This window comes from Caretta caretta, chromosome 2, assembly GCF_965140235.1.
Source record: "Caretta caretta isolate rCarCar2 chromosome 2, rCarCar1.hap1, whole genome shotgun sequence".
Classification (NCBI taxonomy): Eukaryota; Metazoa; Chordata; order Testudines; family Cheloniidae; genus Caretta; species Caretta caretta.
The window spans coordinates 240,963,868-240,980,357 of NC_134207.1; the positions used below are offsets into that span (position 1 = coordinate 240,963,868).

The 16,490-nt window shown below is 40.2% G+C and overlaps 1 protein-coding gene across 4 annotated transcripts in view; it reads right to left on the minus strand.

The window, feature by feature from the left end:
- Window positions 1-16,490, minus strand: part of EPC1 (enhancer of polycomb 1) — a 112,118-nt gene that overhangs the window by 34,943 nt on the left and 60,685 nt on the right. For all 4 annotated transcript variants that reach the window (XR_007354916.2, XM_048837730.2, XM_048837732.2 and 1 more), the window contains 4 exons: window positions 3,457-3,616; window positions 2,073-2,218; window positions 1,777-1,983; window positions 1,255-1,403 (listed from right to left, as the gene is read on the minus strand). Coding sequence is in view for 3 of the 4 variants with exons in the window: in XM_048837730.2 (XP_048693687.1) it covers window positions 1,255-1,403; window positions 1,777-1,983; window positions 2,073-2,218; window positions 3,457-3,616 (662 nt within the window). In the remaining variant the exon portion in view is untranslated. The remainder of the gene's footprint in view (window positions 1-1,254; window positions 1,404-1,776; window positions 1,984-2,072; window positions 2,219-3,456; window positions 3,617-16,490) is intronic.

Here is a 16,490-nt window from a genome sequence, read left to right on the forward strand (position 1 = left end):
AGATGAAATTTCATGCTGATAAATGCAAAATAATGCCGATTGGGATTATTGTTTCCAACTATACATGCAAAATAATGGGGTCTAAATTAGCTGTTACCACTCAGAGATGTTCGAGTCATTGTGGATAACTCCCTGAAAATATCTGCTCAATGTGCAATGGCAGTCAAAAAAGCTAACAATGTTAGGAACCATTTGGAAAGGAATAAATAATATAGAAAATATCAATATCCCTATACAAGGCCGTGGTATGCCCACACCTTGAACACTGCATGCAGTTCCAGTCATCCTCTCTCAAAAGAGATATTAGAATTAGAAAAGGTACAGAGAAAGACAACAAAAATCATTAGGGGTATTAAACACCTTCCATATGAGAGAGATTAAAAAGACTGGGACTGTTCAGCTTAGAAAAGAGATGACTAAGGGGAGATATGATAGAAGTCTCTAAAAGCATGGTAGGTATGGAGAAAGGGAATAAGGAAGTGTTATTTACCCCTTCACATAACAGAAGAACTAGGTATCACCCAGTGAAATTAACAGGCAACACGTTTAAAGCAAACATAAGGAAGTATTTCTTCACAATGCAGAGCCAACCTTTAAACTTGTTGCAACTGGCTGTTGTGAAAGCCAAAAGTATAACTGGTACAAAAAACAATTAGATAATTTCATGAAGGATAGGTCCATCAATTGCTATTAGCCTAGAGGGTCAAGGAGGCAATTCCATGTTCTGAGTATCCCTAAACCTCCAACTACCAGAAACTGGGAGTGGATGACGGGGAATGGATCACAGAAAATTGCCCTATTCTGTTCGTTCCTTCTGAAGCATCTAACTCTGGCCACTGTCAGAAGACAGAATACTGGGCCATATGGACGACCAAGGGTCTGACCCAACATGGCCATTTTTGTGTTCTTAATAAATTTACCTATAATTTGTGAAGTCTTCTCTTTCTAGATTTGTACACAGTGAAAGAAACCTAAAGCAAAACTGACAAAACAAGGGTGATTGGATGAAGACTAGACTAATTCCTTCCTGATTTGTAAATATATATTTTTATACTTAATTTTCTCTTTGTAAAACGTGAAAGCATGCTATACTATTATAAAATCATTAAGCACAAAAGTTAAAAAGTAGTTTTAAAAAAGATTTACACAACTCAAAAAGACATTTTAGTATTAGTTCTGTTTCTGCAAGAGCGTGAATATTTAATGCAAAAGTTTTCAAAAATGATTATGCAATCTTGTCTTGATGTACTCTACCTCTTTTCCATAATTTCCAGTGTTAAATGCAATAACTCCCTCTTGCTTTTTTCTCTTCTCTTTATCATCTCTAGGATAGTTACTGCACGACTCAGATCTCGACGCAACTTAAGCATCTTTTCATAAGATGCTTCATCATTCTTTCGATTCTGTGGATATAAACAAAAGAATTTTCATTTTGTTTTCATTGAAGTTTGTTTTAATTTCTATAATAAGTTTGTATCAAGCATTTTGACATGTCAAAGTACAAACAGAGAAACTTATATCTACTGCAAGTTACAAGTCACCTGCATTATTATTATTACTCGATTTTGTAGTGACCTACAAAAAAAAGACAGTGACACTCCTGGGATACACACTTCTGTCGTTAAACTGTATATTATTTCAATTGAGTGGTGCCATTAGCAGGCAAATAGTGTTCCCCCCCCCCCCCATTTCTTTTCAAGATTCAGTATTCAAAGTTAAGTTGACTTAGTAATGCTTCAATACAGTAAGAATGTGCCAGATTTTATATCTACTCACTTTTCGAGTCTGCATCTTTTCTGTTCGCCTTCTAAAAGCAACATAAGGATCATTTGTGCTGGAACCATCTCGCTTCTCTTGTTTTACTGCTGGGATGAGAGAGGGACCTCGACAGTTTTTCCTCTTTTTAATCCAGTACTCATACACTTCTCTAATTAATTCATCATCTTCCTTCAGAAGCAGTTTGGCCTCCTGCAGGCTGACTGGCTAAATGTAAAACCCAATGTGTTAGAAGAAATAGCAGCACATGAAAGGTTGTTTTTTTTAAAATTTTTTTATCTGAAATAATGTTGTACCTGCTGACCACTGCCCTTTTCTAGCCTGTCTATCATCTCCTCAAACTGCAAAGGAGAGATGTCCATTCTTTTCTTCAATTTATTCACAAAGGCCTCATCTTCTGAATCCAAGTCATAATCCGGCTGTTCAGCATCCAAACTAAAAGCTAAACAATACAGTGAATGTTAACATGGAAGTACCATGGAAGTATTTTGTTGCAACAACAACAACAAAAAAGTGTCTGGGATTGTAACAACTTGATACCTTTATTAAAAACAGATATAAAAGTACAGTGAACAAGAATAAAAAGAGAATAAAATTAACAGAAGCAATGACACAATGCAAGCAGACATTAACTGACATTAACTAAATATAATATCTAAGCATTCAACTGCTTATCATTTTACTATCCAGTATACTTCCTATAGTCCAATCTAAGAATCTGGAGTGACATCCTGGCCCTGTTGAAGTCAGTTTTTTGTTTTTACTTCCAGGAAGCCAGAATTTCACCCCAACTATATGTGGTATTTTAGCAAAAAGCTTCACTGATGACTACATTGACATCACCCAAGTTCCCCTCATCAGTAACCTTAATATCTTAAATGAAAAACAAAAACAAAAATAAATAAAAAATAGGTTCATCTGGCATGATCTTTAACCAATCATTGAATCTACTCTTTATGATAATCTAACTTTACATACAGGAAACATTTTGAAGACTGCTTTTTGTTCACAGGGCAGTCAGCTTAAGAACGTCAGTTGACCTATACTATCAGGAGAGAGCATGAGGAAATAAAATGATCATGGAAGTAGTCAGTACTCTCAAGAAAGAGGATGGTAAATCAATCCCAATCTTTTATCCAGAAATAAACTGGGAGTCTATTCAGTTTATGGGGCACAGGTATGTTCAAGATATTGCTAATTAAAGCATACCGCCCGAAGTAAAGTAATGACTGTGGTGAGGTCCACATCCAAAAGGAACAGCTGAAATCTCTTAGCCAGATAAAAATGAAAACAAGCAACAGCACCCAAGTGGGCCACCAAGGCCTCTAGAAGCAGCTGAAGAATTCTAGAATGTATCTTGAGGTGAACATACTCCATCTAATTGAAGAGAATGGCGAACCGCAGCCACTGGGAGCTGCGGGGGGCTGTGCTCACGGACAGTCGGGTCAACATCCGCAAAATGTCTCGTGGCCTGCTACCTGCTTATCCTGATGGGCTGTGTGTGGCCTGCAGATCACCCACCACTGGTTTACATCTTAAGATGCTGCACAAACATTAATCTTCAAAAGGAAGTTTCAACAGTAGTTCAATAGGTTTTTAAAGAAATTCCTTTAAATTATCAGTTTAAAGAACATTTTGGATATAGGCTTTCACATACAGTTTAAAAATATTTATACTTACGCTGTATATGAATGAGCTGCTTTGGCATCCTAAATTCCCCAGGATATATAGATTCATAGTAAGCGATATTACTTTCTGCCTCTGGGACCGGTATAACCATATTATCCCTCTTCTCTCCATATACCTGTTGTGCCGAGATAGCTCGCTGAAGATGATGTTCCTACAAATAAAAAAAAAGAAAAAAAGAAAAGGGATTTGAAAATTGACATTCTATTGAGACATGTGGTGTGATGAGTTCACCTTACTTTCCTAGCCCATTTTTAAAAACATAAAACATTAGTTTCTGTTGATTTCTGTATTTACATCACAAAGAAAAGACAAAACATGATAAATTAACACTACATTTTAGTGGAGATGTTCCAAGTAACGTAACAAGGATACACCAAGATGACTTCCAGTAGGTGGAGCTCACACAACACACACACACCCCTGACTACTGGAAAGCTATAGAGTTCTCTTCTGTACAGAGGCAGCTATTTAGAAATAGCAAAAAACCCACCAACCAAAATCCCTTATGGGTATAAGCAACACTATTTTGTATCTAAGGAAATATTATGGACTATTCAATGACATGTTATTTGCATGTCAAGCTAATACAAATACTTGTAGACGTATAAAAGGATAGAATCATAGAATGTAGGCTTGAAGAGTCCTTGAGGGGTCATCTAGGCCATGCCCTCATGATGAAGCAGGATCAAATATATATACACACACTCCCAAATATATATCCCTGACAGCTGTTTGTCTAATTTGTTCTTAGAAACCTATTATAACAGGCATTTTACAACCTTCATTGGAAGGAAGTCTATTCCAGTGTTTAACTACCCTTATAGTTAGAAAGTTCTTCCTAATATCTAATCTAAGTCTCCCTTGCTGCAGATTAAGCCAACTACTTCTTGTCCTACCTCCAATGGACATGAAGAACAAATGATCCCCATCCTCTTTATAAATAGACCTTAACACAATATTTGAAGACTGTTATCAGTCTTCTTCTCTCTAAAAGACTAAACATGTCCAGTTTTTTTTTTTTTTTTTTTTAAAACCTCTCTTCATAGGTCAGTCAGGCTTTTAAAACATTTTATCATTTTTGTTGCTCTCTTCTGGGCTCTTTATTTTGTCCACATCTTTCTTAAAGTGTGGTATCCAAAACTGGACACAATACTCCAGGTGATGTCTCAACAATACCAAGTACAGCGGGATACTCTAAGGCAGTAGTCCCCAAACTTTAAGTCATGCCCCACTTACCCCACATGCCGCCCCCTCTCCCCCTGGAAACTGTGGTTGGGAGCTACGGCCAGGAGTGGAGCTGTGGCTGAGGCCAGGGCCAAGAGCCGTGACTGGGAGTGGGAGCCGAATCTGGGAGCAGAGGTTGGGGGCAGAGCTGGATGGCGCTCCCTCCCATAAGGGCCGGCCCGTGCCCCGCTGCGCCCCCCCCCACAAACTTTCCTCCATGCCCCTCTACAGGGGGCACACTGCGCAGTTTGGGGACCACTAATCTAAGACTTGTTAGAGGTAGATACTGTGGCAAGCAAACAGTCAGGGCTTCACACTACCACCCTGGGTTTTAGCTTCTCTAATTTTTTGTCACTGCCCATTTTTTATTAGATATATTATTCCTGGGGGAATTCTGTGCCAAAAAACTAAGTGCCAAAAAACCTAAACATTATGGACACAATATTTTAAAATTTTGCATATTTTGTCAAAATAACACCATATAATCACTCCACTTTCAGTTAGTTTGGTAATTTATTTTAAAATACCTGTCAGCAAGCATGTCTTAACAATACAGCTAATAAAAAAAGATTCAGGAAATGGTTTTTGGCAAATAGATTACTTACTAGGCATATTAATACAGAACTCTGATTAATAATTCATTTAAGTTACAATACAGAACTGTATTTCCCACACCCCTCAGAAGCAGTGCAAAGATTTGGGGGAGTCAGAGGTAACAGAGGAGCTGAGGGAGAGGGAAGTAATTGCTGGGAAGGAACCTGGGTGTGAATTTGGAGGGTTGTTGGGTAGGATGGGACAAGTATGGAACAGGTTTTTTGGGGGGGGGGGGGGCGGGGGGGGTTCCCCCATTCAGACCCTGGCTGACCCCTAGTCTCTCCCACTCAGTCAGGCACATCTGCCCCTGTCCCCATGTCTCCACTAAGGCACGTCCCTGTCCCTATGTGGCCCTGCACTCCTTCCCCTGTGCCTCCACTCCCATTCAGCCCCTACCCCAGCCTGTCATCCCCCACTAACTGTTATGAGCCCTGTCTCACCCCCCAGCAGCGCCATACTGTCTGTTTCCCTATATCCCCAGTCTCCTGACCTGGCACGACAGGCACTGTGAAGAAGGCGCTACAGGCTCTCTCCCCCGCCAGCTGGCCAGGAGTGGCTGCTCTGTTCTAGTGCCACAGCGCTCTCTGGTGGGCAAAAGGGGAACTATAGCGACTTTCCAGCAGAAGTTATTTTCTGCAACAAAATTAAAAATATGCATGGCATGTGAATTCTGCACACGTGCAGTGGTGCAAAACTGCAAAATTCCTCCAGGAGCAGACACTATATGAGGCTTACAACCTCTGATCATTGAAAAAATAAAGAATTGTGCATGATTTTGTGAAAAAGTCGTTATTTCTGATACAAATCCTCAAACTATATATTGCAGTTTTTTTATTTTGGATGCTGGCTTGAAAGAACAATTTAATAATTATCTAACTCATCTTGGTGAGTTTAGTGCCAAGTTTTAAATATGGCAAAAATGTATGCTTTAATTAAAATAAATAACATTTTCTAGCCTTTACAGTTAAGTTTAAATTCATTTCACATTTGGAACCTTATATGATGTTGTTCAAGCCTGCAGCCAAACCCAATTCTTGATCTAATCATAGCTCTGCCAAGCTGCAGAACCTAGTAAGTACTGAGGACCATGGTCTGTTTCCCATTGGTACTATACAGTGTGGGTAGCAGCGCAACTTTTAAGAAATCTGTCAATTTTTACATTGCTGTAGCATAGTTGGGGACAGCTAGGAGTAACAGCAAAGCCTGCATGATAGGTAAACAAGATCCTTTTTATTGAAATAAAAACAAACTAAGCCATCAAGATGCATACATTACTTACTGAGCAACTATGTGATGTTATTACCCTCACTAGTTTAAACTTACATGGTTTTTAGCACCCTTTTGTATTATATTTCTTTTCTGGTTTGCTTGGAGCTCTACTTTCGAGTTTCCACCTCGAGTTTAATGTTATTTATATTATGGTAGCACAGATGCTGCACACACAGTCATAATCCGAAGAGCACCCATAGAATCATAGAATATCAGGGTTGGAAGGGACCTCAGGAGGTCATCTAGTCCAACCCCCTGCTCAAAGCAGGACCAATCCCCAATTAAATCATCCCAGCCAGGGCTTTGTCAAGCCTGACCTTAAAAACTTCTAAGGAAGGAGATTCTACCACCTCCCTAGGTAACGCATTCCAGTGTTTCACCACCCTCCTAGTGAAAAAGTTTTTCCTAATATCCAAACTAAACCTCCCCCACTGCAACTTGAGACCACTACTCCTTGTCCTGTCCTCTTCTACCACTGAGAATAGTCTAGAACCATCCTCTCTGGAACCACCTCTCAGGTAGTTGAAAGCAGCTATCAAATCCCCCCTCATTCTTCTCTTCTGCAGACTAAACAATCCCAGTTCCCTCAGCCTCTCCTCATAACTCATGTGTTCCAGACCCCTAATCATTTTTGTTGCCCTCCGCTGGACGTTTTCCAATTTTTCCACATCCTTCTTGTAGTGTGGGGCCCAAAACTGGACACAGTACTCCAGATGAGGCCTCACCAATGTCGAATAGAGGGGGACGATGACGTCCCTCGATCTGCTCGCTATGCCCCTACTTATGCATCCCAAAATGCCATTGTCCTTCTTGGCAACAAGGGCACACTGCTGACTCATATCCATAGTCACCATTTCTGTACTGTAGAATCTGCCCTTAGACGACCTCATAATAAAGTACAGAAAAACTGAGTGGAAGAGTTCTGTTATATAGATTTGCACCAGTTTAATTAGTTAGTTTTGATCTGTTCCTCCAACTGAGCTGTAGACGGGTATTTTATTTAACAATGCAGGGTTTCTTGGCCTCTTTTAATTTTAGGTAAAGTTGCTTGCTTCACTGGTAAAGAGGTTACAGTTGAGAGACCCAGGAGTGATACATGGTAAGGGGTTATACTTGTAATTAGATTCATTTTTTGATCCTCTAGTGCAGTGGTCTCTAAACTGGGATGCATCCCAGGGGGTGCATGGCAGCAGGAGCGCCGAACAGCACTCTGCTGTTTTTTTCCTTCGGCGGCAGCACGCCCATGGCTGGTGTTCCCCTCCGGACAACTTACCGCAGGCGGGCCACCAGTCTTCTTCCGTAGAGACCACTGCTCTAGTGCTTTGTAACAGAGAGACCTATGCTGTTTTGGCAGAGAGGGCACCAAAAGTTTAGAGTTCTTTTCTGTATGTTGATTAGATCTGCTCTAATCATTGTTGCTGAGTACTTGTCTAATAAATAGTAATTAGTGGAAGTGGAGGGGAAATGGTTTCCACTGGAATTTTGTCTCAACTGTTATCATGGTAGCTAAAGATGGCAGTAGAATACATTCCCACGCAGTAGAATAGGTGGAATTATACTATAAAATAGATTAGTGGTTTTATCAGAAAGTGGTAGTTATTTAATTGTTCCTTATTGCATGCAAGAGTCTAGATGTGATTTTTATAGCTATACAAGGCTTCATGGTACATTTATTATGATGCCCAGGAACATATTATTTAAGAATTTTTTTGTTAAAGAAAAAAAAAAAGAAAAAAGTTTTGATTGTTCCCAGGCTGCTCTGTAGAACCTATTTTACAGTACATTTCTAGCAAGTGGAAATTCTTTTGAATAAATATATTAAGAGGGCAATTGTATAACCAGATCAGCAGCAGGTATCAGGCATTTAGTGGAAATCCTGGGTTTTGCTACTGATGTACATACTGACAAGGACTGGGCTGAGATTGCATTCCTGTTTTACTTCCTCTTGCATGAAGGTCTCCATATGCATGTCTATCTTTATCCTACAGTTGATGGATTGATACACAGATGTAGCTGTGTCCTATGTTTTCCCACCAATTTTGTAGAAAGTTAAGTTCCAGTTGTGCCAGCTTGGAGTTGAAGCTTTAAAAGCTTCAAAAAGCATACAAACATCTTGCTTGTGGTTATTTGAGTCTGCAGGATAAAACTGGTCACTGTGCATTCTCAGAAGGATCCATTTTGTCTTGTGCATTTTGGTTTACCTATCAGCTATGTGTATTTTTTTTTAAATCAAATTGATTTAAATCATGATTTAAATCACTAGTCAGGAAGACTATTTAATCATGGTTTTCTACATAAATGTTCATTCTTGTTGGTTGTTGTAACCTTAATACATATTCTTCACAACTCAGATAGATGTAGGTTTCATTTTTAGAAGGTACACACTATACATTTTTAAACAATGATTTATTTTGAAAACTTTTCAGTTAGTTTTAAAAATATATCAGAAAATGAATGGTTGGTTGGTTATTTCATTTACCAAAGGTAACTGAAGCAGATATTTATGAAGTCATTGGGAGGTGAACTATCTCCAATTCATCAGGTTAATCATTAATATTTGGAGGATTTTCTTGCCATGTGGTATTAGGAGGAGACCACCACCAGACAGACATTTAAATTGTTTTATTTAACTAAAAAACAACAACATTATGTATTCTAGATTTTCTTCTTCAAAGAGCAAACATATAATATTTTAACAAAACAAGCATGTCCCTCACTTGTCGCATTTATCTCCAGACTTCTTCTCCTTGTCCAGATCTATTCCAGCCCCAACAATCTTCTATTCATTTAGCTTTTTGAAACTGCACTTTTAGAGAGAGGTAAGGGATTCACTGTGTACACAAATTTGCAGAGGGACAATAGAGTTGAGGTCTGTTATTTCTCACCTCTATATATTTATTTAAAAACATTTTTGCTGTTAACAAGCATGTTACCTCTGGGGAGACAAATCCAGTTTGAAAACTGCAAAACTAAGCATCTCTGATGGTATCTTCTAGATTGTGCACTGAGTCCCATTGGGTAGATAGAAAGATTAACCTAAATAATCTATACAGAAGCCTGTGAAACCCCATAGAATTGGGTCCCTAATCCATGAACTATTGGAACTCATTTACAAAACTTTTCTTAAACATTACATGAATATATTGTCTCATACTATAGAATTGGAATTTATAATCCCTATTCCATGATGAGATACATTTGAGCTATAATTTATCTTTAGATGGATTTTTTTGATAAAATGCTTTGAGGGAAAAAACCTGATTTAAATAAATAAAAATATCTGATTTATTTTTAAAATCATTGATTTTTATCCACCCTGATTAAAATTATTTGGGTTGGAAACATTTGTATTTGTATTCTGACATAGATATATTAGTTTAATGAATATCCATTGAAAAAACAATTAAACTTACTCCTATACCATCATGAAGATTTAATCCACTAATCAGTTTAGTGAAAATGATCATTCAAAGCCTGTCCTTTGAATCCGGTCCCTCCACCAAAATGGTACAAAGCTTCAACTCTGGAAATAGCTCTCTCTCTAAAGTTGGTTTCCCCCAAAATGATGGTTCATACACGGAGTTCTTCTGTACAGGAATTCTTGAACTGCATATCCTGTCCACTAGTTTCCTCATTCAACTTTAATTCCAGTCCTCATTTTCAAATATGTTCTCTGCCTGATGATTTCCGATAGCTCTACTTTGAAAATTCTGACACCGCTACATTTTTAAAACAATAAAAAAATATTTATGCTAACTGGTTAACATTACTCTTATCAGATATTCATTAAGGATGAGCTTTTTTTGAAACATGAAAAGCACTGGCCTAATTCTGTATCCACTGAAGTCAATGGCTCCTGTTGATTAATTTTATGAGAAGTTAGGTCAGTGTGCTTTTGACAATCCCATTCTAAATCTAAAGTTTTAGTTTTTTGAATTTTCTAGACATGTAAAGAATATATTTAAACACAGAAGGGTAGATGTCTGATGGTACTACGTTCCAACCACACTAGTAAACAGTAAGACCTCTACACACAAAAAGTCATGCCTAAGGTCTCAAGCACAGATTGTGAAAAAATGTTAAAGAGTTTGGCCCTGTCCACAACAAACAATGTGTTCAAAAGTAGTTTTAGAGATAATCCATGGTTTTCAAGTATGACAGTCTACTCTACAGAGTGGGCTTTAGCCTGAACTCACACCCACAGACAGACCACACGCCGACACTCCTTCCTTAGATTGGGATAAGAGACTAAATGAGTTTGTGCACTGTTCTATCAGAAACTGGGATTGACTGTTTTATGTATTTCCCCTTCAACCAACAAACTGCCAAAAAGTTACAAGATACCTTATAAAAGTTAATCATACAAGAAAAGAATGCAAAATTACATTTACAAAAATTAAATACAAATACAAGTCTTGACTGAGGCTCAGAGTCTTCTTAAAAAGACTTGTGAACGATTGAAAGAAGAAACCACACTAATAGCTTGTAATGCCTACACGCGTAACTCAGGAAGCGAAAGCCATAATTAGACTACACTCCATTCAACAAAATCTTCCAAAAACCCCCAAAATGTACACGTAAATTTCAGCGCTTGGATCATTAGCTTGAGCCTGGAATCACGAGTAAATTCCGTACAAATTTCTCCACTCATGTCTGCCAACGCATCTCAAATTTTGACTTGTAACAACCTTGCAAGTACCCAATTCATCACAATCATCAGTCTGGACTGATTTTGTAAAGTGAAGAAATGGGCAGGGGAAGGAAGGGAGGGAGAGGGGGAAAGAGCCTCATCTCATTTATTCACTGATACATGTACCCATCACTATCACTGGGCCTTAACTAATATGGCAAACTAACATGGAAACTTGACTGTGTTAACGTTTTCAAAGCATCCAAAGTCCCACTGAAATCCAGTGGGACTTGTGCTTGTAAGTCATTTGATCTGGGATGGCATTTTGGAAAGTGCTTACTGTCACCACTGGAAAACTCATCCAATATAATATTACATGCCTCACCTGGGAGAAGAGACTGGTCTTAAGGCCAACAGATTTTGTCAAACTAGTGGTAAGATAGAATTTTAGAGCTGGAGGGTCCTTCATGATAATGCCCTACTACCAGTCCACAAATGTTAAATCAAAAGGAATCATTAGCTCCAGTACCTCAACTGACCTCCAATGCTGGGATGCCCTCTCAGATAGCCATGGCCAAACAAACACAGGGCTTTTTAGATTCAAGTCAAGCACACTGGTTTGTTTTCACAAGCAAACAGGAAACCAGTGCAATTTCTTGACAATTCATTTAACTTGTTCCATTTGGCTCAAACTAAGCAAATAGGGAGATTAAAGCTAGTGCAGAATTAGTTTCTCAATGGTCTTGAAGGCTAGCTGTGCACAGAGCACATTGTGCAGATCGGATCACTGCAAAAACCTTGATAACTCTGGAAAACTATTAGGACCTTGTTAAAGATTTGAAGTCCAGTTTCCAGAAATAAAAAACACACTACTACATCTTCAGCTTTCTGAGAAAGAACAGACTTTGAAAAGTCATTTGGCAGGTGTATTTAGTAGTAAAATTTTATATTTTTATATGTTCCTATAAAAGGTACTTTGTATATCTACATTAAGCATACATCTGTTGAAGTTTCAAGACATCTGCTCAAAGTAGTTCGAATTTACTATTCACTAATAGAAAAATTAATAGATCATTAATTACTCAGTAATTATCATTACTTACAGCTTCAACAAAGAATGAAAAAAGGTGAGAAAACAAGGAGCAACAAAAAATACTTATACAGCAGTTATAGTAAAATGGACATTATGGTCTGATGTACTGAACAAAGGTATGAGAAACTTATTTTAATTCTGGTTAGGGCACTGATGTGACTGCACAAGCTAAAACCTTTTTGTAGCTATTTCCACATCTTCAAAAAGGGGGATTTATACTTACTTCACAAAGAATTGTGAAGTAGTAATATTTGTACAGTGCTTTGAAAACACAAAATACCATTACTACAGATTATTAGCATTACTCTACTCAAAATGCAGAAGAAAGTGTGTTACGACTGGATCAAATCAGCCTTTGTGTAAGCAGACTTGTCTTCAATGACCAAGAATCTCCCCTCCATTAACACCTGACTATATAGAATTTGGTTAAAATCCAACTGCTGGATTTCTAAGTTATAGGTTATCAGTCTAAATAATGTAAATGTAGTCCCAATTAAATTTATTATTTATTATTAATTTGATAGTTATTTGTATTGCAGTAGCTCCAAAAGACCTCAGCCAGAATCGGGTAACAACAGCACAAAGCCCTGAATAAACTTTACTCGTGGGGCAATTCTGCAACATTGCCTAGCACAGAATTAACGTGTCCCCCCATACCAGGCAGAATAATTGATTCTGATGGGGAAGGCAAGGGGAAGCTGCAATTACATCATAGAATATCAGGGTTGGAAGGGACCTCAGGAGGTCATCTAGTCCAACCCCCTGCTCAAAGCAGGACCAATCCCCAATTAAATCATCCCAGCCAGGGCTTTGTCAAGCCTGACCTTAAGAACTTCTAAGGAAGGAGATTCCACCACCTTCCTAGGTAACACATTCCAGCGTTTCACCACCCTCTTAGTGAAAAAGTTTTTCCTAATATCCAACCTAAACCTCCCCCACTGCAACTTGAGACCATTACTCCTCGTTCTGTCATCTGCTACCACTGAGAACAGTCTAGATCCATCCTCTTTGGAACCCCCTTTCAGGTAGTTGAAAGCAGCTATCAAATCCCCCCTCATTCTTCTCTTCTGCAGACTAAACAATCCCAGTTCCCTCAGCCTCTCCTCATAACTCATGTGTTCCAGACCCCTAATCATTTTTGTTGCCCTTCGCTGGACTCTCTCCAATTTATCTACATCCTTCTTGTAGTGTGGGGCCCAAAACTAGACACAGTACTCCAGATGAGGCCTCACCAATGTCGAATAGAGGGGAATGATCATGTCCCTCGATTTGCTGGCAATGCCCCTACTTATACAGCCCAAAATGCCATTAGCCTTCTTCGCAACAAGGGCACACTGTTGACTCATATCCAGGTTCTTGTCCACTGTAACCCCTAGGTCCTTTTCCGCAGAACTGCTGCCTAGCCATTCGGTCCCTAGTCTGTAGCTGTGCATTGGGTTCTTCCGTCCTAAGTGCAGGACCCTGCGCTTATCCTTATTGAACCTCATCAGATTTCTTTTGGCCCAATCCTCCAATTTGTCTAGGTGCCTCTGTATCCTATCCCTGCCCTCCAGCGTGATCTACCACTCCTCCCAGTTTAGTATCATCCGCAAATTTGCTGAGAGTGCAATCCACACCATCCTCCAGATGATTTATGAAGATATTGAACAAAACCGGCCCCAGGACCGACCCCTGGGGCACTCCACTTGACACCGGCTGCCAACTAGACATAGAGCCATTGATCACTACCCGTTGAGCCCGACAATCTAGCCAACTTTCTACCCACCTTATAGTGCATTCATCCAGCCCATACTTCTTTAACTTGCTGACAAGAATACTGTGGGAGACCATGTCAAAAGCTTTGCTAAAGTCAAGAAACAATACATTCACTGCTTTCCCTTCATCCACAGAACCAGTAATCTCATCATAGAAGGCGATTAGATTAGTCAGGCATGACCTTTCCTTGGTGAATCCATGCTGACTGTTCCTGATCACTTTCCTCATGTAAGTGCTTCAGGATTGATTCCTTAAGGACCTGCTGCATGATTTTTCCGGGGACTGAGGTGAGGCTGACTGGCCTGTAGTTCCCAGGATCCTCCTCCTTCCCTTTTTTAAAGATTGGCACTACATTAGCCTTTTTCCTGTCGTCCGGGACTTCCCCCTATCGCCATGAGTTTTCAAAGATAATGGCCAGTGGCTCTGCAATCACATCCTCCAACTCCTTTAGCACTCTCGGATGCAGCGCATCCAACCCCATAGACTTGTGCTCGTCCAGCTTTTCTAAATAGCTTTTGACCACCAGGGGTGGATGTGGCACCAGAAGAGAGGGCAACCAGCTCATGGCAAGAGCAGCCAGCCAAGGAGAGGGAGTGGGCAGAGACTACCTTCCTCACAGCATCCTGCCCATAACGTCAGATGAGGCGGCATGGGATGGGGTGTGTGTGTGTGTGCGGGAAGGATGGACAGAGGGGCACAGGAGGTAATGGGGTGACAGCACTGAGCCAGGGACTGAATGGGAGTGGAGGTAGAGGGAACATGGGGACAGGGATAGCTTATATCTGGCTGAATGGGAGAGGCTAGAGGTCAGCCAGGGCCTGCACGGGAGTGGCTCCACAAATCCGCAATAATTTCCCCTCCAAAAAAAACAAAAACAAAAACAAAACAAATCCTATTCCATCCTTCTCCCACCCACACCCAACAAACCTACAGATTCACTCCCAGTTTCCTTCCCAGCAATTACTTCCCTCTTCCTCAACTCCTCCATTACCAGACTCCCCCAAGCCTTTGCACTGCTTCTGAGGGGTGTGGGAAATACGGTTCTGTACTGTCGTTTAAATTACTCAAAGTTCTGTATTAATATGCCTAGAAAGGAATCTATTTGTCAAAAACATTTCCTGAATCCTTTTTTGTTGTCTGTACCGTTGCAGACCTACTTGCCGACAGGTATTTTTAAATAAAATTACCAAAATAATTGAAACTTATGGTGATATGGACCCTGCCCTGAAGAGCTAATTTTTAAAAACCCAAAGAGACAGAACATACAAGCACTAGTAATCAGGATAATGCCAGGCATGCTCCTTGTTAGTTCTTAATTTCTGCATATACACACACTTTTGTCACACAGTTGTCCCAACTATTATTATACAGCTGAACAACGATTAACTTTTTATAAAGTTAAAGTTCTCCTCTATTTCAAAGCTTAACTGAAACAGCAGCCACCAGTCTCATTTTAAAGGCTTTCATTATGCTTCTCTCTCTGCAGAAGTGACCAGCAGCAACCAGAACACAAGCAGCAACCAGAGGGAGTTTCTCTTGCCTCCTGAGAAATCAGACCCTGGGAATTTGTGGGAACTCCTGCCCTACATCACTGTCCTAGGTGCTGGTGAGGTTGTGTTACTAGAGCCCAGCTCCACAGTGGGGCAAGTGACCTGCCCAGCCCACACCCTGCTCCTGCTGCTTGCCTCCCAGGAAGGAGTGGGAATTCCAGCCAGTAGGCCATTGTGGTGTTGGTACCTAAATCTGAGCTCCCGGGATGGGGTGGGAGGCAGAAGATGAGTGGGTATAGCCCAGTCCGGCTCCTTCCCCCTACCATCAGTGCTGCTCGGACTGCTCCTGGAAGTCTCTTGCCTCCTGGGAGGCCTGGTTCCATACTCTGAAGACTCAGGCCTAGTCTACACCTAAGACCCTAGGTGGGCCTAGCTACATCACTCAGGGGTGTGAAAAATTCACACCCGAGACACGTAGTTAAACCGACCTAAGCCCAGTATGGACCATGTCTACACTACAAACTTTGGTCGACGCAAGTTACTTTGGCATAAAGTTGTCAACATTAGCATATTGTTTGTGCGCATGCATATTTGGCTCGTTGTGTCAGCAGTGCACGTACCCACCAGGAGTGCTTGTATCAATGCAGTGAAGTTTTCCATGGGTAGGCATCCCAGTGTGCAATCCGCCATCATCCAGCGCACTGTCTTTTGAGAAGTTTTGGCAATGCACACAGGGGTGATTGGGAGCAAGGGGTCCACTTACCAGTGTGCAACCTTCTCCATCCAATAATGTCATCTACCCCATAATTTTCATGCCTTCTTTCAAAATCCCATAAGCCCACTTGGCCTTCCTTGTTGACCAACATCTCTTGACAGAAGTACAGAGACTGTACAGCTCTGCACTATTATCCTAAGCATTTTAAGCACAGGATACGTGATCCTCCAGAATTTCTAGAGCTGCACGAACCAC